Source organism: Myxocyprinus asiaticus, chromosome 1 (genome assembly GCF_019703515.2).
Source record: "Myxocyprinus asiaticus isolate MX2 ecotype Aquarium Trade chromosome 1, UBuf_Myxa_2, whole genome shotgun sequence".
Taxonomy (NCBI): domain Eukaryota; kingdom Metazoa; phylum Chordata; class Actinopteri; order Cypriniformes; family Catostomidae; genus Myxocyprinus; species Myxocyprinus asiaticus.
The window spans coordinates 33,407,011-33,432,658 of NC_059344.1; the positions used below are offsets into that span (position 1 = coordinate 33,407,011).

General features: G+C 43.1%; 1 protein-coding gene across 4 annotated transcripts in view; it reads right to left on the reverse strand.

The window, feature by feature from the left end:
- Positions 1-96: 96 nt before the first annotated feature.
- LOC127448372 (solute carrier family 12 member 4-like) overlaps positions 97-25,648 on the reverse strand; it is a 36,500-nt gene continuing 10,948 nt past the window's right edge. For all 4 annotated transcript variants that reach the window (XM_051710844.1, XM_051710862.1, XM_051710871.1 and 1 more), the window contains 23 exons: positions 25,432-25,529; positions 24,977-25,108; positions 23,630-23,776; positions 22,521-22,575; positions 22,207-22,337; positions 16,174-16,415; positions 15,668-15,882; positions 15,315-15,479; positions 15,075-15,173; positions 14,851-14,908; positions 14,234-14,408; positions 13,657-13,775; positions 13,079-13,177; positions 12,653-12,772; positions 12,407-12,511; positions 11,695-11,863; positions 11,170-11,365; positions 10,800-10,969; positions 9,898-10,029; positions 9,682-9,789; positions 8,893-9,080; positions 1,978-2,111; positions 97-1,834 (listed from right to left, as the gene is read on the reverse strand). In XM_051710844.1, coding sequence (XP_051566804.1) covers positions 1,743-1,834; positions 1,978-2,111; positions 8,893-9,080; positions 9,682-9,789; positions 9,898-10,029; positions 10,800-10,969; positions 11,170-11,365; positions 11,695-11,863; positions 12,407-12,511; positions 12,653-12,772; positions 13,079-13,177; positions 13,657-13,775; positions 14,234-14,408; positions 14,851-14,908; positions 15,075-15,173; positions 15,315-15,479; positions 15,668-15,882; positions 16,174-16,415; positions 22,207-22,337; positions 22,521-22,575; positions 23,630-23,776; positions 24,977-25,108; positions 25,432-25,529 — 3,149 coding nt within the window. In that variant the 3' untranslated portion in view covers positions 97-1,742. The remainder of the gene's footprint in view (positions 1,835-1,977; positions 2,112-8,892; positions 9,081-9,681; positions 9,790-9,897; positions 10,030-10,799; positions 10,970-11,169; positions 11,366-11,694; positions 11,864-12,406; positions 12,512-12,652; positions 12,773-13,078; positions 13,178-13,656; positions 13,776-14,233; positions 14,409-14,850; positions 14,909-15,074; positions 15,174-15,314; positions 15,480-15,667; positions 15,883-16,173; positions 16,416-22,206; positions 22,338-22,520; positions 22,576-23,629; positions 23,777-24,976; positions 25,109-25,431; positions 25,530-25,648) is intronic.

A 25,648-nucleotide genomic window follows, 5' to 3' on the forward strand; every position in this document is an offset into this window, starting at 1 on the left:
ATATATAAGATAAAAAAGAACTCCGAGTTTGTAAACGGAATCTGTGGTTTAAACAGATTTTCATGTAGCATGTTTTTTTTTTAATTCATGGAGCACTTTATTGGAACTTTTTATTTTATTTATTTTTCAACTGCTTGTTTCAAGTGTTTAATCTTATAACATAAAACAATATACAGGGAGTTCATAGAACATTATGACCAATAACCAATAATTATATTTGTTTAACAAACATTAAATTTTGTCTGTATAGTCATCATGCCCTACAGAAAGAATAAAAATTATGTATTAGTATCCAAAATGTTTGAGTTTTGCACTAAAATGCATGTGCAGTATGTTGAAAAGAACAGTTAATTTACAATGAAATGTCTTTCTCTGTATCTTTCTATTAACCTTTTTTTGAGGTAGCAAGCACTAATATAGCACTAAGCTATAATTTTTTTATGTAAATTCTGGAAGTTTCTATGGACTCTTACGATTGCGACGAGATATCGCTTTATTGAACTGACTAGCCACATTAAGAATTAAGCTTCAGTTTTGATTGTTTGAATTTCATGATGACATTTATATGGTTTGAAATCTGAAAATAAAAATGACTTAAAACACAGAACAATCAAAAACGTGTTGTGGTCTAAAATCACACTTCTGTATAAATAGCCCATCGCGACCTCTGACTCAATTTTATAGAATGCGTCACATTTGAAGCAACCCAGTAAATTCATTAAACATCTTACCTTTAGGGATTTAAGATAACTGTGAGGTGGTTAGCCTAACTTTTAAGATGTTATTTACGACAATTTTTGAGAGAGAAAAAAAAAAAATGTTTTAAGAACAAGTTTTTTGTTAAGAACAATCTTAAGAAAAAATATAAGAACTTTCTTAGGAAATTTTTTTGGGAATACAGAACATTCTTAACAATTTTCTTAAGTTAGAAATTAAGAAGAAAATGGGAAGTTAAGCAGAATTATCTTAAGAACGTTTTGTGAATCAGGCCCCTGTTCCTTTGGTTATTTTCTGAAGCTAATACTTTCAATACAATAATGGGCGTTTCTACAAATAAATAATAAGGACAAAATAAATAAAATAATTACAAGAACCCGTGGAAATTTAATTTCAGCACTTGTGTTCTGAATGACTGTCTTGGATGTATCTGGAACACTCATTTGTTAACTTTTCCAGTTAGAGTCATGATAAAGTCTTCCTCCTTTGCATGTTGTCATAGTGTATAAAACAATGTTTCATGTTGTGTACAAAAATGTTAAGGTTTCAAATATAATGAATTGTTACAGTTTTCTTGATGAGTTACCCAAGTCTTAATTGCCTCTAATATTGTTGACGTTGAAAGTACTTTTTGCTTCATCATCATCACAGATATGTATTGCTGCTGGCAAACGCTCTACTGTTAACAGAGATATTCTGTACTCATTTTTACACAAGGATTGCTGTTGCTAGAATAAAAGGTTATTATTTTCATGTGTTGCAATCATGGCCTAAATTCAGAACTAATTGTAATGGTATGAAGGTGGAATGAGTTCATTTGGAAAGGTACACATTTGAAACAGCCCAAACATGCATTGAAGGATTTGAAGTGAAATTAATTTATCTGGTTGTGCACATCAGTGCCCCTTTATAATCATGACAGATATGTCTAGGCTGGCATAAGATGGTGTGTAGTTCAGTACGCATAATTTTAAATAACACTTTTTAAAAAATGTATTTAGGCCTATGTATTGATCTTTGGTCTGTTAGGAATATATGGTGATGACCTCACGTCCTCCACCTCTTACAAGAAGTACTCTTTCTAGACCTTCAGTCAACACCTCAAGAAATTCCATATCTGAAAGCTCTGCATTAAAGAAACAGCCTGGGAAATATATAAAGAAATGTAATGTCTACACCAATGTGAATGAGTGGTAAATTTAAACAAACTTTCAACAGTAACATTATATAGGCAGACTGACAACCCTATGTGAAGGATACAGTTTTCATCTCCCTCTTGATTGCGTGGAGGACCGGGCATGTTCAGCAGAACCAGTCTGGCATCATGGGACCTATTAACAATAACCTCATTCAGCTTCACAGCTGTGTGCATCCGCCGAACATTAGACTGGTCACTATAACAAACACAAGTACATGCTCAATATAGAATTGAACAAGATGGATCCAAACAAAACTGCATGTTTTGCAAATGTGTAAAAGTTCATTTAAAAACTGTGAGGTGAGGTGAAATTAAACCAATCCAACTAATATATTTTATATTAATAGGACTCTAAGCTTTGCTTTGAAGAAAATAAATATACACGTCTACATATTTTACGTATCTGTAGAAAATGCAAATACAACAAGGAACAAAAATGAACATTTTCAAATTATATTGAAATGAACCATTATTAGTCAAAGATTCTTCTCACTTTTGTACTAACTGTGAATGTGTAATGTAAAAAAATAATAGTTACCTATCTGTCACTCACTCGACGTTGGTGTTGATGTAGTGACACTAGGGGTCACTCTTGGGAGCCCGAGACACCTCTGGTCTTTGATAAAAGGCCAATGAAAATTGGCGAGTGGTATTTGCATGCCACTCCCCTGAACATACGGGTATAAAAGGAGCTGGTATACAACCACTCATTCAGATTTTCTCTTCGGAGCCGAACGGTCATGCTCACTGAGCTGAATACTACTGTTCATTCACCTGCTGGATCTGACGGCACATTTCAGCGGCTTCTCCCTCCTCTGCACTGGTGCACTGCAGAGAACGCCCCTGGGTGCTTCGGCAGAAAAACTAGAAAGTATATTTTCTGAAAGAGCATTTTTCCCCTCTAAAAGAGTATATATTTCTCTAAAAGAGCGCACACACGGAACGTCTTTTTAAAGACGCGTCTTTTTAAAGCTGCTTTTCCGATTGTGTGTTATTCCTGGTTGTGCTCGTTATCTCTCGCCTTCTAACGGTCACGATCACTGTCTTTCGTGTCTGGGCACTGCTCACGCGGAGACAGCGTTCGTGGATGGTCACGTTCTCATTGCGAGAATATGTCTATGGCAACGTTGTGGTCGCGACTCGCCTTCGTAAGAAAGCGAGCCACCCCAGAGGCTCCCGCCTCGGTCCTTTTACCCACGGGTTTGAGGCCAGCGCGGCTAGCACTAGGGGCGATTTGGGGACCCCAATGGGACCGCCTCCGCCGGGTATCCCCCCGCCGACCTCCCATTCCCCAGCACGCTCGTCTGCCCCGATCGGGCTTCCGGATGAGTCCGCCGGCTCGTCTCACAGCGAGTTCGACCTCTTATTCGGAGCCCGCGAAAGTGATGAGCTCTCGAGCGCAGCATCGGAGAGCGGGCTCGTTCAGTCGGAAGCCTCAGCTGGGCTCCTCCCTTCGGGGTCGATTGCCCAGTCACAGGCTGACGCGGAGATGACGACATGCTTTCCCGGACAGCCGCGAGCGTCGGTTAGAGTGGATTTCACCGCTCTTCCCTGAACCCTCGCGGCTCGGTGATTGGTTCCCGCTCAAAGCCACACCCCGCCCCGTTCCTTTTTTCCCGGAAGTGCATGAAGAGCTGACAAGGTCACGGGAGGCACTTTTTACTGCCCGGTCCCAATCTTTTCAGCTTCCCTGCTCTCACTACCCTCGATAGTGGGGCGGCCAAGGGTTATTCGGCAATCCCCCGGTGGATAAAGGCGCTCGCGGTGCACCTATGCCCGCAGAGCGCGGGTGCCCAAAGCCCCCGTCCAAGGCCTGTAGGTTTACGTCGTCTCTGACGGTCAAAGCCTACGGTGCCGCTGGACAAGCCGCCTCCGCCCTGCACGCCATGGCTCTCCTGCAAGTCCGCCAAGGCGCTAAAGGAACTGCACGAGGGTAGTTCCGCCCCGGGATTGATGCAGGAACTGTGCTCGGCGACCGACCTCGCTCTCCGAGCGACGGAGGTCACGGTGCAGTCTCTCGGGCGGACGATGGCCACACTAGTGGTCCAGGAGCGCCACCTTTGGCTCAACCTGGTCGAGATGGGTGAGGCCAACAGGACACGATTCCTTGCTGCCCCCATTTCCCAGGCGGGCCTATTCGGCGAAACCGTCGAGGACTTTGCCCAGCAGTTCTCGATGGTAGAGCAGTAGATGGATGCTAGCTGGCTTATCCTGCTCCGGCGCGGCTCAAGATCCCGCACCCCATCTATTCATCGCCGAGGGTGTCCCCCTGCGGTGACTGCACTGGCTCCGCCGCAGCCCGCCCCTTCGGCCTGGCCCCGGCGTGGAGCCCACCGCAGGAAGCAGACACCACCCGTCTCGTGGCCGCCCAGAACCCGTGAAAGGCTTCAAAGCACCCTTGAGATGAGCGACCCAGGGACAACGAAACCCGCTGCTCTGGAGCTGGTAAGCAGATCTTCATCTTTTTGTTACCTTTTGCATTTAATTGCGCTGCATGCCCAAGCGGCTGCAGTACTCAAAAGCTCAGCAAGAGTGGTTTCCTTGTTCCCTGGGTCACATATCCGGTGTGTACAGCCGGCATCACAACCACCGTCCAACACTCCATTTGGCAGGTTGGCGCTCCAGCGGCAGTCTCCCACCCTGAGCGCCCAGCTGTGGCACAAATCCGCCCCCGATGTGACAGTCTCCACGGGTCACGAGGACAGGCCTCTTCCTCCCCCGTCCCAGGCTGTTCCGGGGGTGGTCACAAGGAGCCAGGTAAGTGCTTCGATGTCCTCGGACTCAGCACGGCCACGATGTGGTGTGGCACCTCGAGCTCCGCCCCGCCGTGAGGCCCCACCTGCCGGTACATCCGATGACGTTGTCCCTTTGGTCCCCCTTGCGCGGAACTTGGACGCATGGCTTGCGCCTTCCAGTCGGTCACGAGGGCTGGTCAGGACCGTCCGACTCGGCTGCGCGATTCACTTCGCCGGGCATCCACCCAGGTCCAGCGGTGTCCACTTCACCTTGGTGAAAGACGGAAACGCTGCTACCTTGCGCGGAGATCGCTACCCTCCTACGGAAGGACGCGATAGAACCTGTCCCTCCAGCCGAGATGAAGAAGGGGTTTTACAGCCCCTACTTCATTGTAACGAAAGAAGGCGGTGGGTTGCGGCCAATCTTGGACCTGCGAGTGCTGAACCGGACCTTACACAGACTTCCGTTCAAGATGCTGACGCAAAGATGCATTCTAGCGAGTGTCCGGCATCAAGATTGGTTCGCGGCGGTAGACCCGAAGGATGCGTACTTTCACGTCTCGATCCTTCCTCGACACAGACCCTTCCTGCGGTTCACGTTCGAGGGTCAGGCGTATCAGTACAAAGTCCTCCCTTTCGGCCTGTCCCTGTCTCCTCGCGTCTTTACGAAGATCGCAGAGGCTGCCCTTGCCCCGTTAAGGGAGGTGGGCATTCGCATTCTCAACTATCTCGACGATTGGCTAAACTTAGCTCACTCTCGAGACGTGTTATGCGCACACAGGGACCTGGTGCTCTCACACCTCAGCCGACTAGGGCTTCGGGTCAGCTGGGAAAAGAGCAAGCTCCTCCCGGTTCAGAGCATCTCTTTTCTCGGTTTGGAGTTGGACTCAGTCTCCTTGATGGCGCACCATACGAACGAGCGCACCCAGTCGGTGCTGGCCTGTTTGAAGGCGTTCAAACAGAAAACAGCGGTTCCACTGAAACTTTTTCAGAGGCTCCTGGGGCATATGGCATCCTCGGCGGTGGCCACCCCGCTCGGGTTGATGCATATGAGGCCGCTTCAGCACTGGCTCCAGACTCGAGTCCCGAGACGGGCATGGCGCCACGGGACACACCGCGTGGCCATTACGTCGGTCTGTCACCGTCTTTTCAGCCCTTGGACCGACCTCTCATTTCTATGAGCAGGTGTTCCCCTAGAACTGGTCTCCAGGCGCGTCGTGGTCATGACAGATGCCTCCAAAACAGGCTGGGGCACTGTTGGCAATGGGCACGCGGCCGCCGGCCTCTAGACGGGTCCGTGGCTGCGTTGGCACATCAACTGCCTCGAGTTACTGGCAATTCTGCTCGCCCTGCGGAGGTTCCGGCCGTTGATCCAGGGCAAGCACGTGCTAGTTTGGACAGACAGCACGGCAGCGGTAGCATATGTCAACCGCCAAGGCGGTCTGCGCTCCTGCTGTATGTCACAACTCGCCCGCCGTCTCCTCCAACGGAGTTAGCAGCACCAAGTCGCTGCAAGCCACTCACATCCCGGGCAACCTCAACACTTCGGCAGACGCGCCGTAACAACAGGTTACCCTCAAGGGAGAGTGGAGACTCCACCTTCAGGTGGTCCAGCTGATTTGGAGTCGATTCGGTCAGGCACAGGTGCACCTGTTCACCTCCCAAGAATCCTCCCACTGCCCGCTCTGGTACGCCCTCACCAAGGCCTTCCTCGGCATAGACGCGCTGGCACACAGCTGGTCCCCTGGCATTCGCAAATATGCGTTTTCCCCCAGTGAGCCTGCTCGCACAGACCCTGTGCAAGGTCAGGTCATCCTGGTAAGCACCCTACTGGCTTGCCCAGACGTGGCGCTCGGACCTCACGCTTCTCGTGACAGCTCCCCCTGGGCAAATTCCCCTGAGGAAGGACCTTCTTTCTTAGGGAAGGGGCACCATCCGGCACCCGTGCCCAGACCTCTGGAATCTCCATGTCTGACCCCTGGACGGGATGTGGAAGACCTAAGCTGTCTCCCACCTGCGGTGGTAGACACGTTCACTCAGGCTAGGGCTCCCTCTATGAGGCGCCTGTATGCCTTTAAGTGGCGTCTGTTTGCTAAGTGGTGTTCTTCCCGTCAGGAAGACCCCCAGAGGTGCGCAGTCAGATCAGTGCTTTCCTTCCTGCAAGAGAGGTTGGAAGGGAGGCTGTCCCCTTCCACCTTGAAGGTGTACGTTGCTGCCATAGCAGCACACCGCGACACAGTCGACGGTAAGTCCTTAGGGAAGCATGATCTGATCATCAGGTTCCTAAGAGGCGCCAGGAGGCTGAATCCCTCCAGGCCGCGCCTTGTTCCCTCATCGGACCTCTGTAGTTTTTCAGGGTCTACAGAGAGCCCCCTTCGAGCTTTGCAGTCAGCCGGGCTTAAGGCACTCTCCTTGAAGACTGCCCTCCTGACTGCGCTCACTTCCATCAAGAGGGTAGGTGACCTGCAAGCGTTCTCTGTCAGCGAAACGTGCCTGGAGTTCGGTCCGGGCTATTCTCACGTGATCCTGAGACCCCCGACCGGGCTATGTGCCCAAGGTTCCCACCACTCCTTTTAGGGACCAGGTGGTGAACCTGCAAGCGCTGCCCCAGGAGGAGGCAGACCCAGCCCTGTCGTTGCTGTGTCCGGTGCACGCTTTACGCATCTATTTGGATCGCACGCAGAGCTTTAGAATCTCTGAGCAGCTCTTTGTCTGCTTTGGTGCACAGCGGAAAGGAAGCACTGTCTCCAAGCAGAGGATCGCCCACTGGCTCATTGACGCCATAACTATGGCATGTCTCGCCCAAAACATGCCACCCCCGGTAGGGCTACGAGCCCATTCTACCCGTGGTGTAGCGGCTTCTTGGGCCCTGGCCAGAGGTGCCTCTCTAACAGACATTTGCAGAGCAGCAGGCTGGGCAACACCCAACACCTTTGCAAGGTTCTACAACCTCCGGGTGGAAGCGGTTTCGTCCCAGGTAGTGGCACGCAACACAAGCGGATAAGCCTGGGATAGCCGGCCTGGTGTATCGCTTGCACATAGCGCCTTCCACCTCCTTTTGAGCTGAAGACGTGCGCTGTTAATTCCCAGTAGTGTTCACAAAAGTTGTTCCCTGGTTGACTTCCTCCGAGCCCTGTGGCAGTCGAGTTTTCGGAGAGACTCGCTGCCGGACCAGTACACGCGCTAACTAAGAGCCCGGTTCTGGGGTAGGTGCTCCGCATGTGGCGGTTCCCTGTAAGGCTAACCCCATGCGATCTATATCTTCCGCTAGTTCGTTTCCCTACTGGCAAACTGCGTCTTCCTTGGGCAGAGCCCCTCAGTCTCCATGTTGTAGTAACTCCTCCCCCATTGGGCAGGATCTACCTTGAAGGCTCTCCACATGGTTGGAAAGACCATGTGATGTATTCTTCCATTTAAATATCCCCCCCTCTCTTGGGGCGAGGTGTGGTCTCCGCGGTGTCCTCCCCTTGGGAGGGACACCCCCCCGACTAGACCTGGCGGCCCAGTCAGATAATCCCCCTTCTTTTTTAGGGAGTGGAAAAAGAAGGGGAAAGAGGCCACAACTGCATTAAGCCTGTCTCTATCTCTGGGTAGTCGACTTGTCCCCAAAAAGGGCCGTTTGACACTCATAACTGTGTTGGGGGAGGTTACATGTCGACCTGGTGCGCTGGCTATGAGGCACACAGCAAGTCTGCCCACCACACACCGCCAGTTCACGTAACACAGTTCAGCCTTGTGGCGTTTTGTATAGGGACCCCTAGTGTCACTACATCGACACCAACGTCGAGTGAGTGACAGATAGGGAACGTCATGGTTACTGGTGTAACCTCTGTTCCCTGATGGAGGGAACGAGACGTTGGTCCCTCCTGCCACAACGCTGAACTACCCGCTGAAATGGCCGGACCTTATATCGGCTCCTCAGCGTAAAACCTGAATGAGTGGTTGCATACCAGCTCCTTTTATACCTGTATGTTCGGGGGAGTGGCATGCAAATACCACTTTTTTTCACTGGCCTTTTATCAAAGACCAGAGGTGTCTCGGGCTCCCAAGAGTGACCCCTAGTGTCACTACATCGACACCAACGTTTTGTTCCCTCCATCAGGGAATGGAGGTTACACCAGTAACCATGATGATCTATTGTTTCAGTGTTAAACATTAAAAACTACAAATGTAACCCCAAATGCTGTGGTGATGGTGGTGCAGTGGTGGTGTGTATGTGCTTGTTCTCGCTTGCCTACTCACGGTTTAATGCTAATTAGTTCTCTGAAATTTTCTGGTGCATTGTTTCTGTTTCGTCTCTCTGCTTCCATCTTTTCACTGGTCCATGTCATCTGGTTTTTCTCTGGTAATACTTCAATTGTTTCCTCCTCTTCATCTGAGTACAGGCTGCCCATTCTTACTAATGAGTGTCTGTCTTTAATGAGCTGGGCCTAGAGTGAAGAGTTATGAGAACACATTACACACATGCTACACCATGCTTATATTTGGCTTTCACAGTTACTGTAACAATCACAGCAAAGAATCTGGCAGGCAAAATTATGGCAAACCTTTCCAAAAAAATCAGTATCCTGTCTTTTCTTGATTACATCACCTTTTCATAATGTGGCTGAAAAAGTGACTAGATTACTGTGAATCCCTCTATGGCAATGCTTCATATCTGTAATTAGCTATTAAGAAGCTCTGATATTTTCAACAAGCTTTTTGCCCATTTAATGCTTTAGTCTTTACCAATTATAGTCTCCCAATAATTTCTTAACTATGAAATACTATTTATGTAAGATTTCCTGTTGGATATGGAATCTATGGATTTGTGTCTAGACAAAGGGAAATACATCTTTACTTCCACTGCATTCACAGCAAGCATACAGTAGAATGCTTTGCAGCTCTCACAATTTTTCCCTTTCTTCCAATAGAATAACAGAACAAAATAATACTTATCACTATACTGTAAAGAACAAAATATACAAATATATTGTTTGTATACTGTAAATAATATACCACAAGTAATATAATACAAGTGTTGCAAAGTACCTCTCTGTCTCTTTCTGCACTGGATAGCCTCATCTGTTTTAGCATCTGTGACCTCTGTTCCATCATCAGTGTCCGCTCATAAGTATACGCTGTGATGTCACTGTTGTGCTGCAAATAATGGTAAAATTAGGCATTATTAAATCATAATGCACTGTAATTGGCATAAATCCTGCTTCTGATGGGGTGAAACAGTAAAGATAAAATGTTCTGGCATACCATCTCAACCACCTCCACCTCTGCTTCTAATCTAAGCTGGTATAAGAAGGTTGCCAGGTCCTTCTTCATCTGAATGCTGTTATCATCCATTTGGGCCACAGTGAAGATTCGCATCTTACATTTACGCCAGACCTGAAGTACAAAAAGGAAGCCAAAGAAATTGATTTAGTTAGTCCCTAAAAATGTCCTTTTTCAGTAAACTCTACACACGCCACAGTTTACAAAATGTTAAAGGAATATTCTGGGTTCAATACAAGTTAAGATTAATTGTCAGCATTTATGTTGATTACAACAAAAATTAATTTCATCCCTCCTTTACTTTAAAAAAGCAAAACTATGAATTACATTGAGGCACTTCCAATAGAAGTGAATTGGGTAAATCCGTAAACATTAAAATACTTACTGTTTCAAAAGTATTGCCACAAGATGTAAACAATATGCATGTTAATATGATTTTAGTGAGATAAATTTGCTTGTAAACCGTTTCTGTGTAAAGCTCTTTCCAATTTTACAACTTCATTGCCATTACGACGTAACACATTAAACCCTGTAATCCCGGTAATTGATGATTTAAACTTTACAGCTCAAATAATACACAAGTTTTAACAAGTTTTTAATAATTAATGGAAGTGCTTATATAAAATTATAAGCTTAAACCCAACAAGAAAGAAAAGAAGGGATGGGTCAAAATAATTTTTTGTGGTAATCAATATTATGCCACAAATGCTGTCAATTAAGACTTACTTGTATTGAACCCAGAATATTCCTTTAATCCTTAAAGTATTTTTTAAAAACTTTTAAATTACATTAATTTGTATTGTATAAAACAAAATTTTTAAGGCAAGACACTCAGTAAAGAGTTAATGACTTATTTTACAGAAATTTAATTGTTAATTGTTCACCTTATGCTGTTTGAGTAGGAAAGGCAGGAGCATAAGCATTCCACCATCATGAACAATCCACCAGACATCAATGTAGCCATCAGTGAAGCGCTCATGGTTGCTGGGATAGAATGACACATTCTTTGGAACCATCAGAGCCAGGTGGGCAGCTGTAGTACAGCGGACTGTATCTATTGTGAAACAACCATAATGAAAAAATTTGGAACATACGAATATACACATCAGCCTAACTTAAGTGAGTTTGTGTAAAATTACAGGTTCAGTGGAAACATTTAAGAGCGTACATTCTTCAAAAAAAAAAAGGAAAAAAATCCCCAAAATCCAAATGTTCACAAGTTCAGCAGAAAATATCCACTTTTTTTGCTCTTACTGATAAATGTTTTCCAAGCCCGTGGGTCCTCACTCTGTCTCCAGCCATATGGCCAACCCATAACGACTGTGTTGTGCTTCATGCCTCCCAGACCACAGGACTGGATCAGGTGAGCAATCCCCTCTCTCACTTTGGAGGCGACCACCACCTGACAGAACCCCTTCACCCGCTCAATCTCCATCATATTCTTTATTGCCTGGCGAATGGTCCAAACACCGCAAAATCATTAAAACCTCAATATCCATTGTTTTATTTTATTTTAAGATATGAATCATCTCCTCTTGTTATTTCTCAACATATTCCATATTTTTTGACAGCACTCAAACATGTGCACTGTAGAGTGTATAGAGAGTTGCAAAGATCTAAAATTTGACAAGTACAAATATTGGCTGTAACCAAAATATTGAACATGACCAATAACGTTAAATTGTCTTGATGATGATGAATTAGAAAAAGTCTTATTTAGATTGCAATTACAGTCATGATGATGGATAAAAGTTTGTGCATTTAGGGTAACTTCCTCACCTGTCCTGAGGCTTGTGTTTCCCCATAGCATTCCAAGAAGTTGCCCTGTATCACTGATCCCACGATAGTCAGGCCTTTTCCTGCCTTCAACTGTGAGGCAAAAGTAAGCATTCTGGGATACTTCACGTGTAGGTCCTCATCCAACTTCAGCAGAACCAGCAGCTGTGGCCTATTAACAGTATTCTTGTTAATGTAATTATTATGCAATCATTTACAATTAAACATTATTTAAATTAAAGAAAATTATTTAATTTATTTATTTATTTTTTATTAAAAAAATTAAATAAAAAAAGAAAATTTCTTTTATAGCATTTTCAACACCAGATGTTTGAAGCCTACATAATACTCGTGTGTCACCTAAATAACACTTACTGGTAAAACAAACACTGTTTGAAGTAAGCCTAAAGGAATGCATTAGTTCAAACAATATCTTCTGGGTAGACATTAAAGCAGATGGGAAAACATTAATATAGCCAAATAATTTTCAAATATGTATTTTTGAATATATCAGCTGATAACCATTTAAGTTATTTATTTAGCAAAAATGTTTTTTATCAAACGTCTTTATATTTTTTTCTTTTATGATTTGGATAATAAAATCTATTCTATGCAAAGAAGAGTAATCATCTGTGGAAAATAGAGACATTATTGTTCTGTACCAAATCTAAAAATTGTGAGAAACATGCTATTGTTAGGAAATATTGTGATGAACCTCCAGTTTTTGGTGTGGGGTGGTCCAGCCTCCAGGCGAAGGAGAGAGTAACGGGCTGCACTGAGAGACAACCCACGAATCCCATCCCCCCATTCCTTTTCTGCTCTGAAAGAGAGAAACATATACAAGAGAGAGGGTTTTAAACAAAGGAGGTAAAATTGTCCACATCCTGATTCCCTGCCAAGTGCACATAAAACTTCCCAGTGAGTTATGTCAGTTTAATGGATGTCATTATGAATCACTTACCCTTGATACTCAATGTACTTGTAGATCATACCAGCAATGCCCATTGCTACAATGGCATAGTACCAAGAGGAGATAAACATAAGTGCTAAACACATACTCATGCCCAGAAAAGACAGAGTCCTAAAGGGAGAGAACACAATGAGATCTTGCACATCAGAAAGAAGACGTTTATTTTACTCAATACTATTGTCAGAATTATTTCATTAACGGTCAGTTCTCCAGTTTGTATATTTGTTTGTATAGCTGTCGCTACCTCACCTACTCAAATTGTTTAAGTAACAGCAGGGAGGAAACAGCAAATAATATCAAGGGCAGAATGTCAGTGAGCTTCTTTGTGAACTCAGTTTTAGCTGAATGCAAATGTGATTTGCACAAATAAGGTCCTATGAATGTAAACATGCACATGCAATGCAAATGCACACCTACCAGTGGTAGTATTTAAACCTTGGTCTCCAATTTGGTGTTCTTAAAAGTGTTTGTACAGCGCACGCCAAGTTTACAAAAAGGTAACACATCAGGAAAAACCTGTTGAGAGAACAAGCATATTTAAATTAGAATTTTTGATAGGTAATACAAATGTATAATGACAATCCATGTGAGAAACCACATGTTTGTTATCAAATGTGTGAGTGGAAAGAATGCTGCAGCAAATGTGCTGTTCATATAGTCTGCCTATGTCACTAAGTTGCACAATAAATATATATGAGGAGATGACTTTCAGAATTAAGCTGATCTCAGCTTCTAAGTAAGTAGTCATTTTACAGTACATAGGTACAATGATCATTTCATTTTCTTGCTCCTGCCAATACAGCACGTTCATTTTACAGATACATTTAGTTTCTTTACAATTCAATTAAGTTTTGGCATCTGTGTCAAATGTACTACAAAATTATGAAATGCTTTAAAAATGGCGATCAATATAAAACTATTACTTTTTGTAGGCTGCATTTATTTTGTGAATTTGAGTTTTAAGTTAATCTGTGATTTGTGGTAACAGGCCTCACATGGAGAGAATAGGAGCGACCATATCCAGTGAAGCAATGAGGATACCAAGTTCTGCTATGAGTCCTGTAAGCAGCAGAGCCCATGTGGGCTCTCCGTTAGCTTTACTATGCCCAAACACCTGTGTTTGCAAATATGCACATTCAAACAAACACAGACACACAGGAAGAGAAAGTAGCAGTCAGCTGTCTGCAATCAACATTACATATTTAGGAACAACATTTTACATATGGGCATGCAAATGCCTGTTTTTATGGCTTTTGTGGCTTTGCATTTCAGAAAAGGAAGTAAACATAAACCAGGAACAGAGAATACAGACATTTCCATCTCATTCAAATTCCTTTCTATTAAGTCGAGGCATAAAGTGTTGAAAAGTTAATGTAAAAAGTATTAATGGTGGTAGAAAAGGCTTTCTACATTATAAGACACAGCTAGAAAACAAAAATGCTGCTTTTTCATACAACAGTATACTGTACAGTATGTGCATATAAATATTATAATGAACAAAAAGGACATGATGATGAATGATGGGAAGTGTCTCATGTACTGTAGATATTATGTGATCTGTAGAGCTCTTACTCTTAGGAAAGGAATGATGTTATCCTTGGCAATGGCTTGCAGGAGGCGGGGAGCTCCTGTCAGGGACTGAAGCCCTGCACCCACTGTAGAGAAGAAGGAGCCGATCACAATGACCCAGGGCGAGGGCCACGAAAGAGTGCCAACGACCAAGTTTTTATTGACTGCATCTCCAAATCTAAAAAGCACACACAAGAACACATACGGCTTATGTTTGCTTTATAGCCATTCAAACATGTTTTGCAGCAAACTATACAATGGGAGCTTAAAGACATGGATCATCTTTTTCTCACCCTCATGTTGTTCCAAACCCATATGACTTTCTTTCCTCCACTGAACACAAGAGGAGATGTTAGGCAGAATGTACTCAATCACTTGTTGGAAAAAGATGCCATGAATGTGAATGGTGACTGAGGCTAACATTCTGCCTAACATCTCCTCTTGTGTTCAACAGAGGAAAGAAAGTCAAATGGGTTTGGAACAATATAAGGGTGAGTAAATGATGACAGAATTTTCATTGGGCGAACTATCCCTTTAAACAATGCTCATGCAATATTATACAGTAAAATGGTTTGCGAGATGGTGGTGTTTGTATGTACTGGACTCTCAAGATGACTTACTTATCTCTCAGCACCACACCCTCAATACAGGCCCCAAACAGAACCACAGAGCTGAAATCTATCAAATTAATCAAGGAATGCTTTCGGAAATGGTTGAGTTTGAGTGAAAAATGGAATGCAGTACAAATATAATGTCACTAGTCATATAAACTAAATAATGTTCTGTTGATGAGACTAACGTTTGCTTTTTATGTCATAGCAGTTGCAATAGCAATAAAGGATACAGACAAGAGAGGTAGTGATAATAGCCAGAATTGTCCCTATTGGTATAGACTTCTGTGCATCTCTCAGATCTCCAGATCTGTTTGATCCTGCCATAATGCCTGTCCCAGAGACATAGACAGATTGAAGTAGAGAAAATATCCTACTGTGTATTTTAAGCAATTTTCACTCAGGTCATAGTACAGGCATAGACAAATAAATCTACTTCTTAACTAAAAACAGAATGGACAGATACATTTTACCTGTAGCAGAGGGAAAAAATATTCCCACCAAGAGGGTGAAGGAAGTGGCAATGTCAGCAGTCACGTAGAAGCCAAAGCTCTCCATGGAGCCGTGCACATCAACAGAGGTCAGACTCGCCTTCTCTAGAATCTGCCCCTTTTCCATGTAATCCCCCCACATGTTTTCTTCAACACATAAATAACTCAGCCTTAGTGAAATAAAGGGATGAATCCACTTACCTATTAATTGACAAGCAGGCATCTAGACAATCTGGCATTAAATGCCTAGTTGATTCCATCCTTACATACGAAGCTTGTTGTGTAATTTTATCTGTCCTGTTGAAATGCTGTAGACCAGACATGGGTGTCCCTACCTTTGATGATGCCACTGGCCATCCCAGGAATACCTTGGATCTTTGTAACATTGTTTTGCGCGAAGTACTCATCACAATGAGCTGTGCTGGAATTCTCAGAGCTGCAGAAATTATTCCACAGCTTGCTGGGAACCGTGTCATTACCGACAACTTCTGTCTTCCCACACACATCAAAAAGATCCTGGGCCAAAGTCCTGTTTCCTAACATGCAGATCCTACACAGTAAGAATGAAAAAGAGTAAACAGATAGAATGAAAATGTACATTTATCTGTGTCTAATTCTCATTTTGCATTACAAGAAAACAACAGCAACACTCCGATCTGACTTTTGTGATCTGACTATTAAGTAGGAAAATCTATTGATCTATGAATCAATTTACCTTTGTATAATATTCAACATATATTCTAGGCTCAATCTTTAACAAGGGAAATTTAACACATCCCAAAGTAAAGTATAACTATTTGTGCTTTCTTTGGACTATCAATACCGGTCTTGCCAGACTTACGGAAACTCAGGAGGATGGAAGATGGATTTGACAGCTCCGGCATAGATGGAAACAATGGAGATTATGACACAGGCCAGGAAAAGGGAGGCGAACTTGTTGACATACTTGACCCCCACAAAGACAACCACAGCCATAAGGCTCAAACAAATTGTGCCATACACCCGCATGTTATTTAGCAATGTACCATTTCCTGCATGAATATCTTTGGGATGGAATATGGCGGCCTGAGGAATCAAATATGTCTGTGGACAAAAGAGTTGATGAATGATTATTTTCAAGGTTGGATCATCTTTGGGTTAAAAAAGAGCCAATAGTCGGATGGCCTGTATAGGCGCTATAGCTTCTTTATAGTCTGACTCTAGTCCGACATACACTTATGCACATATTTGTGTGTGTGTGTGTGTGTGTTACACCTGCAGCGCCTGCTATCTCTCCTGAATGCTGCCAGAGGTTGCCATCTCCAGAGTACTAACCCTTCCTTCACGAACTATATTTCCCATAATCCTCCGCTCAGACTGATTACTCACCCACCTGTTTCACATTATCTCTGACTATTTAAGTTCCCTGTTTACACGCAATGAGTGCAAAGTCTTGTTCTGCCTAGTCTGCAATTCTGAGCATTATTACCATTCCTGTTTTCCCTGTGTTTTGACTCCTGCCTGTTCATCATATTTCCCAGCCTGCTTGTGTGTTTTTGAACCTATTGTCTGTTTACTGGATTACCCCTCTGTCTCTCGGATTTACTTGGTTTGCCTTTCTTGGACTGTCTTCCTGTGTACCGAACCCTTGCCTGCTTTTTTGTTTACCCTTTTATTTGCTACATTGTTGTACTGTTTATACGTTTATTAAACTGCATATGGATCTTAACATTACAGCCCCGGCATCTTCATCACAGAAGACTTCACCAAACTTAGATCCAGCAGCCTTCCAACAGTTACACAAGCTTGTTACAGCGCAAGCAATGCTTACCAGTCACCATCAGTAGCTGTGCAAGCTCACCTCTATCACGGAAGAACTCTTTAAATCCGTGCAGCTAAAACTACAAGTATCTTCGATGGGGTTTTCCACAAGCAACTCAGCCAGTAGCGCAACACACTCACAGCTGTTGTTAATCCTCGACTCTCGCTGCCTGAGAAGTTTGACAGATCACCCAGTAAGTGTCGAAGATTTCTCTTGCAATGTGAGCTTTTTCTATCTCCGCTACCTCAAATGTATCCCAATGATAAAGCTCGTGTTTCCTTTATTGTATCACTGCTGTCAGGAAAATCACTAGACTGGTCTACTGCAGTATGGATTTGTGAGAACATTTTAAAACACACTTTGTCTCACTTCCTAGCTCGTTTACAGGAAGCTTTTGAACACTCTGAGGATGGTAAGGGCTGAATTCTCTTTATCCTTTCGCACACTAGCAGTGCAAACAGTGTAGGTGGAGGACACTTTGAAACTGTTGTTCCATCAGGGGTTAAATCCTGATCTTCAAGCTGAACTAGCATGTCGTGATGAGGGGAAATCTCTTGATGAATTCATTAAATTAGCCATTCGTCTGGATAACCTGATCAAAGCCCATCATCCAGTCAGCTCTCTACAGACACTTCACTCTGACATCGCTGCAACCAATTATCACAAGCCAATTATGCAAGTGGGTCTTTCTTCTCTCTCCTCCAAAGAACGAAGACACCATCTCTGGGAGAGATTATGTATCTACTGCAGACAGTCGGGACATTTACTGGCTGCCTGCCCTACTCATCCCCCTAGGAAGGGGGATGCGGTGGTGAGTTTGGAACTTTCAAACCTAATTCTTATTGAACAGTTTGAAGTTTCTGTTACTTTGCATGTTCTAAATAATGAACATCATGTATCTGCCATTTTAGATTCAGGGGCTGCAGGTAACTTTATTGACCTGGGTCTCGCCATGAATCTAAATCTGTCTTTTGTCCCCTGTGTCCCTCCTTTACATGTATCAGCGCTAGACGGACGACCTCTGGGCTCTGGCAAGATTCAACAAATCACCCGAACAATTCGTGTTCAAGTTGGACTCCTTCATCATGAGGAGATTCAACTCCTAGTCACTCACTCTCCTAAGAACCCGATTGTTCTTGGCCTGCTATGGCTGAGACTTCACAACCCTGAGATCTCATGGAGAGATGGACAAATCACTCGTTGGAGTGCTTCCTGTTTCCAGTCTTGCCTCAACCTTCCTGAACCCATTTCTCTCCCTCCTGTAAGTACCATGACTATCCTCGCTGAGAAGGAGATGTCGATCCTGCCACATTATTATTTGGATCTCCAGGAGGCATTCAGCAAATTAAAGTCTACGCAACTTCCTCCTCACCGTTCCTGTGACTGTGCCATTGACTTTCTGCCGGGCACCTCTCCTCCATGTGGATGAATATACCCCTTATCAGAGCCTGAAACTAAAGCAATTGAGGAATACATATTGGAGTCCCTAGAAAGAGGGTTCATTCGACCATCCACTTCTCCTGCTTCTGCTGGTTTCTTCTTCATAGGAAAGAAGAACGGGGGCCTTCGTCCATGCATTGACTACCGAGGCCTGAACACAGTCACCATCAAGTATTGCTATCCTCTCCCTCTGGTACCAGCAGCATTAGAGCAGTTACGATGTGCCAAAATCTTCACCAAACTGGATCTTCGTAACGCCTACAATTTATTCCACATTCGGGAGGAGGATGAATGGAAAACTGCCTTTTCCACACACACTGGCCACTACGAATACCAGGTGATTCTTGTCAGACTTTCCAACAGTCCATCTGTCTTTCAAGCCTATGTAAATGACATTTTTTGCAATCTTATTGGCAAATGGGTTATTGTCTACATCGCTGACATTCTGACATACTCTTCTTCCCTTGAGGAACATGTTCAACATGTCAGAGTGGTGCTCAACCGCCTCATTCAACATCAACTGTATGCCAAGATGGAGAAGTGTGAGTTTCACCAGTCTACCATCTTTATCCTGGGATATGTCATCTCCCCTGAGGGGGTCACCATGGACTCCTCTAAGGTGCAAGCCATCCTGCAGTGGCCACTACCTGTGTCTATCAAGGAACTACAGCACTTCCTTGGTTTTGCCAATTTCTACAGACGTTTCAGCTCGGTGGCTGCTCCACTCTCCTCATTGCTCCGAGGAAAAGCTCTGAAACTAATCTGGACACCTTCTGCTCGTCAAGCCTTCGATGACCTCAAATGACGCTTTACGACTACACCGATTCTCCATCATCCAGACCCCACTCGACCCTTCATGCTGGAAGTGGACGCCTCTGATTCAGGAGTTGGTGCAGTACTCTCTCAACGACAAGGATCTCCCGCCAAACTCCATCCCTGTGCCTTCTACTCATGCAAGTTGTCAGCTGCTGAGAGAAATTACGATGTCAGCAATCGTGAAATGTTGGCCATGATAGTGGCTTTTGAGGAGTGGAGACATTGGTTAGAGGGAGCTCGTCATCCTTTCCTGGTGATCATGGATCATTGCAACCTGGAGTACATTCAGTCTGTTAAGCGTCTAAACCCTCGTCAAGCTCAATGGTCTCTATTCTTCTCCAGGTTTGATTTCACCATTACCTTTCGACCTGGCTCCAAGAATACCAAAGCCGATTTCTTGTCCCGCATTTATGGGTCCACTACATGCAACAACCCTGTGACTCCGATAATCCCACCAACACTCATTGTCACTCCCGTACAATGGGACATTATGGCAGACATCACCCATGCTCAGAACCAAGAACCCACTCCCACTGAATGCCCTCCTGATAAGGTCTTTGTTCCCAGATCCTTGCGCAACAGTTCTTCAATGGGTTCATGACTCGGCCTGCTCCAGACATCCAGGCGCACAAGCTACTTGCAGGTTAGTGCAAAACCAGCTTTGGTGGGAGAAACTGAGGTTGCTGACTATGTTAAGAACTGTTCGACAGCTCCCATCTGGTCTCCTTCAACCTCTGCCTGCCCTTCATCGTCCTTGGTCCCATATCGCAGTGGATTTTGTCACAGATCTACCCAACTCTCAGGGTTTCACTACCATCTTAACCGTGGTGGACTGCTTCACTAAGGCCTGTAGATTCATCCCTCTGCCCAAGCTCCCCTTGTCTATGGAATGTGATGAGAACCTGTTCCAGTGTGTTTTCCACTTCTATGGCCTACCAGAAGACATTGTCTCTGACCGTGGTCCCCAATTCACCTACCGAGTCTGGTCTGCATTCTTCAAATTGCTCAACCTCAACATGAGTCTAACCTCTGGATATCACCCTCAGTCCAATAGATAAGCTGAACACCTTAATCAGGACCTAGGTAAATTCCTCTGGGCTTACTGTCAAGTGAATCAGCACGACTGGAGCCATTTCCTTCCCTGGGCCGAATATGCTCAAAATTCCCTGTTCAAACCGGCCACCGGAACCACTCCTTTCAAGTGCATCCTAGGTCTTCAACCCCCACTCTTTCCCTGGTCTGGGGAGCCATCCAATGTACCTGCAGCCGAAGACTGGATGCAGTGCAGTGAGGCTATCTGGGATCAAGCTCACGTCCACTTACAACAGGCTATTTGCCGACAGAGGAAGCAGGCCAATCTCAGCAGCCTGGCCCCAACTATGCTCCAGGGCAGTGGGTTTGGCTATCCACCCAAGATCTTCATCTTCGGCTCCCATGCAAGAAATTAAGTCCCAGGTATGTTGGCCCTTTCAAAATCCTTCGTGAAATCAATCCTGTGTCCTTCAAGCTTCAGCTCTAATTACCATGTTTCCCGCACCTTTCATGTTTCTTTGCTCAAACCCATGGCGCCTCCAAGAGAGGAGGGCTCTCAAGACCCCCAGAGACCCCTTCCATTCCTCATTGATGGAGAGGAGATACACAAGCTCCTGGACTCTCGATGCCGGGGTCGGACTCTCCAATACTTGGTTGACTGGGAGGGCTACGGTCCTGAGGAGCATTCCAGGATGAACTCGGAGGACATTCTGGACCCTGCTCTCATCTCTGAATTCCACCACGATTTCCCTAATCATCCCGCTCCCAGAGGTCATGGTAGACCCAGACACAGACAACCTCCTCCGTGTCAGGAGCCACTCGCGGGGGGCTCTGTTACACCTGCAGCGCCTGCTATCTCTCCTGAACGCTGCCAGAGGTCGCCATCTCCAGAGTACTAACCCTTCCTTCACGAATTACATTTCTCATAATCCTCCGCTCAGACTGATTACTCACCCACCTGTTTCATATTATCTCTGTCTATTTAAGTTCCATGTTTAAATGCAATCAGTGCGAAGTCTTGTTCTGCCTAGTCTGCAATTCTGAGCGTTATTACCATTCCTGTTTTCCCTGTGTTTTGACTCCTGCCTGTTCATCGTATTTCCCAGCCTGCTTGTGTGTTTTTGACCTATTGCCTGTTTACTGGATTACCCCTCCGTCTCTCGGATTTACTTGGTTTGCTTTTCTTGGACTGTCTTCCTGTGTACCGAACCCTTGCCTGCTTTTTCATTTACCCTTTTATTTGCTACTTTGTTGTACTGTTTATGTGTTTATTAAACTACATATGGATCTTAACATTACAGCCCCGGTGTCTTCGCCACATGTGTGTGTGTGTGTGTGTGTGTGTGTGTGTGTGTGTGTGTACTGTATATTTATATACAGTTACACAAACAAATATGTGTATAAGTGTATGTAGCTATATATATATATATATATATATATATTACACATATTGGCGTATAATTTCCCCCCCCCCCACCAAATGCTGTGAAGGAGGTGACATTAACATTACACATATACATTAACCTTAATGCTTTTTCTGAATGTTTGATATGATACAGTGTATAAATATTTAAGAGTATGTAATAAATACACCTTTTTATCTGTTCATGCATTTGAAACGTTTTTATACATTGTGTAATGTGTTGTAATGAAACATTAACCCCCCCCCCCCCCCCATTTGGTCCCCCTTAATGGTCAAACCAAGTGTGTGTGTGTGTGTGTGTGTGTGTGTGTGTGTGTGTGTGTGTGTGACATTTTTTTTTGTCATAATGAAAGGAGACTGACCAAAAATATTTCAGTTGCTCCCAGTATGTACATGGCAGCAGCGAAGGTTGTGCCCAAATAAAAACAGAGACCAACTGCACCACCAAACTCAGGACCCAGAGACCGGGATATCATGAAATAAGCCCCACCAGCTGCCAATTAAAAAATAAACAAACAATCATATATAATATATGAATATTGATATTTCTCTCTAATTTACAGTATTAGCTGTAAGAGCATAAGAATTAGGAATTAGAGTTTCACAGTGATATACCATTTGTAAATATATTTATTTGTAAAACAAGTTGTGTGAACCTCAAAACATTTTAAATTACCTGGTACTACACCATTTGTGGCAATAGCACTCATCGATATTGCTGTTAACATTGTCTGTTAAAGATGAAAAAAGAAAACAAAAATCATTCTTTAAAACATTGCTTTTCTTACATTAATAATATTATCCCTAAGGAGGCGCCTCAGAAGAGAGAGAGAGAGAGAGAGAGAGAGACAGAGAGAGAGAGAGAGAGAGAGAGACCAATCACTGCCTTAATGTACTTCAGTCACACTATTTAAAAAAAAATGTTATGTTCATAATGTCTTGTTAAATGCTTATTTTATTTTATATTGTATGGTGTATATTATTATTATAGTTATTTTATTCATTAAATGGCACCTTATTTTAATTTTATTTTTTTATTTTATTTTTTTTTATTTGTTACTGTTTTATTATTATTATTTGTCTTGTCATTATCTGTTTTGTGTATTAATGCTTTGGCAATATTGTATGCAAACACAATCATTCTAAAAAAAAGTACTTTAAATGTAATTTAAATTGAATTGAGAGAGAGAGAGAGAGAGAGAGAGAGAGAGAGAGAGAGAGAGAGAGAGAGAGAGAGAGAGAGTGAGAGACTGGTCACACAAAACGGGCTAATCAATCCAAATCCAGTAATACCTTATTATAACCACTGCATTTACTGCAGGGTTAACATAATCTAATAAAATAGATTTCCGGTTGATTTATGCAATCACAGTATTTTAATTTCATAGATGTATTTCAGATGTAAGCTAATACAGCTAACATCTGGAAACATTTTCTTGGCAAGTTGGCAAAATTTAAAATGTTAGGTTAGTACTTCATTAAATATGATGAACGTTTAAATGTTTTAAAATGGTCCTGTTTTGTTTGCAATTTTTCTGACAAACTTTGTCTATGTACTTTTTTTTTATTATTATTTAGTCTATGCTTAGTGACAGTAGTCCACAAGCTCTAATTATGGTAGGCTGTTTGTTTACAAACAAGACATGCATACGGATGTCCTAAATGGACACCACCATACATACACGTGAGGACAAGCAAAGGTACAATGTGGTGAAATATAATGGCCATAATCACATAGCCTGACAGTTTTTTCTTATTTTTATTTTGTAATTTTTAAGAACTTACACAGGAACAGCACATGAGAACAATGAAGAAGGACTGGATGACACCTGCTGTGCCAACTATCCAGGTGAGGCGCAGAAAGAGAATCACACCAAAGATGTTCTGCAGACATGGCAGATAGACTCCCATCAGTGTGCCCATATTCGGAGACTAGAGAGGAAAATTGGCAGAGAGAGAGAGAAGAGAGAGAGAGAGAGAGAGAGAGAGAGAGAGAGAGAGAGAGAGAGAGAACATTTTTGCAGGTGTTTATCCTTATTCTAACACTTAAAATTTTAAAAGGTCTTGTAAACTGTAAGCCAGTTATTCCAAAGCATTGATTGATTGATTATTAATCTGTGATTTGGAGAGCAATTAAGGCCACACTTCAGTGGTTCTTAAAGGAATCGTTTACTCAAAAATGAAAATGATGTCATCATTTTCACATTCACTGACATGCCATCTCAGATGTGTATGACTTTCTTCTGCAGAACACAAATGAAGATTTTCAGAAGAATATTTCAGCTCTGTAGATCCATACAATGCAAGTGAATGGGTGCCAGAGTTTTGAAGCTCCAAAAAGCATATAAAGGCAGCCTAAATATAATCCATATAACTCCAGTGGTTAAATCCATATCCTCAGAAGTGATGTGATGAGTGCGGGTGAGAAACATATCAAGATTTAAGTTTTTTATTTTTTATTTTTATTTTTTATTTTTTATTTTTTACTATAAATCTCCACTTTCACATCCACATTCGTCTTTTGGTTTTTGGCGATTCGTATTCTTCATGGATATCGCCATCTACTTGATAGGGCTGGTCGAAGGTGAAGATTTATAGTGAAAAAGGACTTAAATATTGATCCGTTTCTCACCATCACCTATCACAGCACTTCTGAAAACATGGATTTAACTGCTGGAGTTGAATGAATTTTCATGCCTTTATGTGATTTTTGGAGTTTCAAAGTTCTGGCCACCATTCGCTTGCATTGTATGGACCTAAAGAGCTGAAATATTCTTCTAAAAATCTTCAATTGTGTTTGGCAGAAGAAAGAAAGTAATACATATTTGGGATGGCATGATGGTGAGTAAATGATGAGAGCATTTACATTTTTGGGTGAACTATCCCTTTAACTCTCAGTGGGAATAAACTGAACCAGCATTTACTAGAGGTCACAAGTTTTGGCTCATATTTTCATAATGAAGCATGCTTTTTAATATAATCTGACTAAAGTAAAAAATGTCACAATAAGCAATACGCAAAAACCACATGCTTCCAAATGTTTGCACTGTCAAACGTTTTGGTTATAGTGAAAATACATTGGTGTAATTATTACTATTTAAAAGTTGTGTTTCTGCTTTCCTTTATCTCTACCTTGGGGGGTTTCCTCTTGGATGCATCGGCACTCTCTGCCTCCTCATGCTCTTTGGCTCCCTGAGTAACATTTGTGTAACTGACCAGCCGGCTTAGGAAAGAGGAGACCTTCGGCCTAATGTCCAACTCTTCCTATCGAAAGACACAATGTACCACAAATACCAAAAATGTAAACAATTTCCACATCTAAATTGTGTTGCCATTATTCCCATGTTTTCACATGAAATTTTCAAAAATGTAATGCAATTTTAAATGCTTTTTTTAGAAAAACAAACAAACAAATGTACACTGTAAAATTTGTTGAATGTACATTACTTTCTGGAAAGTTCTGTTAGACAATGGTTTTATTGCTACATCACAGTACTTAGTGGAGGGTTAGCACGTTTTTAGATTTGATAATTAATGGGAAAAAAAATTAAACAAAAACTAAATATTATTGTAAAAAAAAAATGAACCTCAAACAGGGCCAAGTTTCTGTCGTAGTAGTCATTCCTCTTTGATGCTGAGTCTGAACTGCTCAGGAAGGGACTGTGTTCTTTATTATTGCCATGACCTGAAGGAGAAGGGAATTTACACCTTATTTACAGTAATGGACAAAACAGACACACACACACACACACACACACACACACACACACACACACACATATATATATATATATATATATACCA